The sequence below is a fragment of the Vigna angularis genome, chromosome 1 (assembly GCF_016808095.1).
Source record: "Vigna angularis cultivar LongXiaoDou No.4 chromosome 1, ASM1680809v1, whole genome shotgun sequence".
In the NCBI taxonomy this organism is placed as follows: domain Eukaryota; kingdom Viridiplantae; phylum Streptophyta; class Magnoliopsida; order Fabales; family Fabaceae; genus Vigna; species Vigna angularis.
In genome coordinates, this window is record NC_068970.1 from 47,312,752 (window position 1) to 47,316,225 (window position 3,474).

General features: G+C 34.9%; 1 protein-coding gene across 1 annotated transcript; it reads right to left on the bottom strand.

Annotated features, from left to right (window-relative positions):
• Positions 1–433: 433 nt before the first annotated feature.
• Positions 434–2,229, bottom strand: LOC108345259 (tetrahydroberberine oxidase). The gene has a single exon (XM_017583846.2). It carries the CDS (start codon positions 2,203–2,205, stop codon positions 574–576), a length of 1,632 nt encoding a protein of 543 aa, XP_017439335.2. The 5' UTR covers positions 2,206–2,229; the 3' UTR covers positions 434–573.
• Between the last annotated feature and the right edge of the window lie 1,245 nt (positions 2,230–3,474).

Consider the following 3,474-nt stretch of genomic DNA (forward strand, 5'->3'; position numbering starts at 1 on the left):
GACTACATTGAACATTTTAAAAAAATTAGGACAATTTCGAACATAAGTAATAAAAATTGGAACCAATAATGGTATTAAACCACAACATTTTTATGCCATAAGAATCGAAAGAGTCACAACTAACAAAATTGAAATATTTTCTCTTATACTTCTTATCATATAATGATTGTATTTTAACTTATTTAAATATCATAGTTTTCTGGAAGAACTTTGATTCAAAACTCATGTATCATCATCTCAAAGAGTTGAAACCTTGACAAGAAAGTTTTTTTTTTTTTGTTAGAATTCATCTTATGATGCAACCTACATATAATGTAAATGATAAGATTAAGTCGGTATGATGTATGTATCCATTTATTATTATCGTTAATAGACTATAATTATTAAAGGTTTTCAATATGAGATGAACCTAGAAACTAGTGAAAAAAATTGATAAGTGTGACCAGTCAAAATACTACAAATCAATATTGTACATCATACTAAGGAATATTGATGAATGCTGCAATTTATAAAACGTAAAAGTAAAATGACAGCAGCTTATTTTATAATGACATGTACTGCACCCAAGAAAATCTATTTGCGTCCATTCGTGCCAAGAGGAGGTACACTTTGTTCGTTTCTGAAGAAGTTTCGAGGGTCAACCCTTGTCTTCACGCGAGCCAATCTGTTAAAGTTGTTACTAAAATACTTGAAGCCCCAAATGCTTGCTTGGCTGAAGCTTGTGTGACCATTGTTATTAACTCCAATGTCAAGGTCTCTATAGTTCAGATATGCAGATCTAGGATTCTTTGAAACATAAGCTTCCGTATAATTATACAATCTTCTAATCCAGTTGACGTGCCTCTGTGCTGCCACATCCCCTTTCTCAAACCAAGACACTCCGTATTGAATGTGGAATATGTTGCCAGCTCTGTGTGGGAATGGAGTTTCGGATTCTGAAATCCTATCCATCCTGCCTCCATAAGGAGTGAATTGAACGAAAGCATTTTCAGCCTCATCATCAAAAAAGAAAGGCCATAACCCTTCTAACCCAACATCAGGAATGGGATCTCTCACATAATCTGATTTTGCTTTGAAGAACGACAAACCGTTTAGCTGAGTTCTGTTCAGCAATACATCGGTCGATTGACCGTTTGTAAATCCAGCCATGAAGAGAATTGATTCTATCCAACTCATCTCAGTGCAGTCTTCTCTCACCAAACCCAACTCCGGAAAGTTCTTTTGCAAATAGGGAATAAGGTCATCTGCACGTCCTAGATACAAAGATTCAAACTGCGCTTGTACTGTTAGATTCCCACTTTGACTTGAATTTACCCTTGCCATGTTGATCCTAATGGTTAGGCTCTCGTTAAGTTTGTTTGCCACACGCTGCCACTTATTAATAATTCCCGTTGCATTTTCTTCCAACGTCCTTGGAACTCGGAACACTGTCACAGTTGATGGAACTGAAACTAGATTTATCTTCCAAGCCACGACGATTCCAAAGCTTGCCCCACCACCACCTCTAATGGCCCAAAATAGATCATCTCCCATTGTTTTTCTATTAAGGAGATTACCATTGACGTCAACTATGTGAACATCAGTAACATTATCAGCAGCAAGACCGTACTTACGCATCAAGAATCCATAGCCACCACCGCTAATGTGGCCACCAACGCCCACAGTGGGGCACACACCTGCTGGGAACCCTAGTGTTCTGCTTTTCTGACTAATCGTGTAGTAAAGTTCACCGAGGGTTGCCCCAGCTTGAACCCATGCAGTGTTGTTTTCTACGTCAACTTCGATTTCTCGAATCTTTATGAGATCAACGACGACAAATGGAACTCCAGAAACGTATGAGAGACCCTCGTAATCATGGCCTCCGCTTCGGGTTCGAATTTGCAGGCCATGTCTTTGGGCACATATTATGGTGGCTTGAACGTGGGAAACAACGAGTGGAGTCACGATGACCACGGGTTTTGAACTTACGTTGAAGAACCTAAGATTTTGAATGGAAACATCTAGGACGGAGGAGTATGAAGAATTGGTTTGGGTGTAAACAACACTGGAGATTGAGGTGTTTTCGGGATAATCGTAAAGACATTGAACAAACTTTTCATGAGAATCTGCTGAAGAAGGTGTAAGTGAAAATAAAAGAGCAAGGGCAAAAACGGCGCAAAAATAAGAGCTAAAACGTTTCATTTTTGTGTATGCTTTGTTGTACATACGAGAGGTGCAAGTTGATCGTGAGGGATGTGGAATTTATAGTAGTCTGAAGTTTCATGTTAACGTCCTTAAGTGTAGAACTAAATTTGTCAACGTAAGCCCTACGTTGCGAAATTTTGGTTATATAAAAAAATCAACGCATGCCTAATTCTGCCATATGAGAGAAGACAATTCAATCACGTAAAGTAGTATAAGACTATTCTACAAATGATGCATGGAGAAGCTTCAATGTAAGAACTACACACTGACCAGATATAAAAAAGAAAAAGTAAACATTAGCAAACTTGCTTGTCATGCATATATGTGCACGCAATTATGCAATAGCATCTTAACTTCATATCCTTAGACAAATTGAACAATTATTTTTCTGAGGGTTTTGATGTTGTGTTAAACCTTCCACGTTGGAAGCAACTTTATCCTCGTAGTCGCCTTTTCTAGCCCATTTTTAAACCACCCATTTTTGTCGTGTGTAGTTTATTATTGAAGGACGAAAATTATTTTTTGGAAAATAGTACAACCGTTTGAAAACTTATAGATTTTTAAGGGTAATCTGAACATTAAAATAAAACTTTTGTAATTATAAAAAAAAAAACATAGAAGAAGAATGGAAAAATAGTAAGCGTGTCCCATAAATAGGTTTGGTTGGGTAAAGATATTCAGATCCCTACATTAAATAATCTGTAATAAATATTGAATGACTGTTTACAATCTAAATCTAAAGATGGTAAACTTTTCCTTTATTTCACTTACCCAATACAGTAATACAAAGTAGGCTGGGGCCCAGATTTTCAAATAAGAAAAGTTGCTTGCAGTTATAAGGGATTAATGATGGATGTGGTCTTAAGTTTAATTTATTTGCTGAAGTAAGAAAAATACGTTGAGTTAGAAACATAATATTAATACTTATTTTTTATTTACAAATATTCAAACTTGAATATTATATTCAAAACTATCCATAACTTTTATCACTCAAACAACAGATGTCACATTGAAATATTTCATTATCATATGAATTTTATAAATTAAACGTTATGTGGTCTTAAGCGTAATTTATTTGCTGAAGTAAGAAAAGTACGTTGAGTTAGAAACATAATATTAATACTTATTTTTTATTTACAAATATTCAAACTTGAATATTATATTTTTCAAAAATATCCATGACTTTTATCACTCAAACAACATGTCGCATTGAAATATTTCATTATAATATGAATTTTATAAATTAAATGTTATCATCAAATCATAATCATCGGCCAACCCTTTAAGTTA

Excerpts from the sequence above, each read along its gene's own strand:
- LOC108345259 (XM_017583846.2), bottom strand. The coding sequence starts at position 2,205 with ATGTACAACAAAGCATACACAAAAATGAAACGTTTTAGCTCTTATTTT.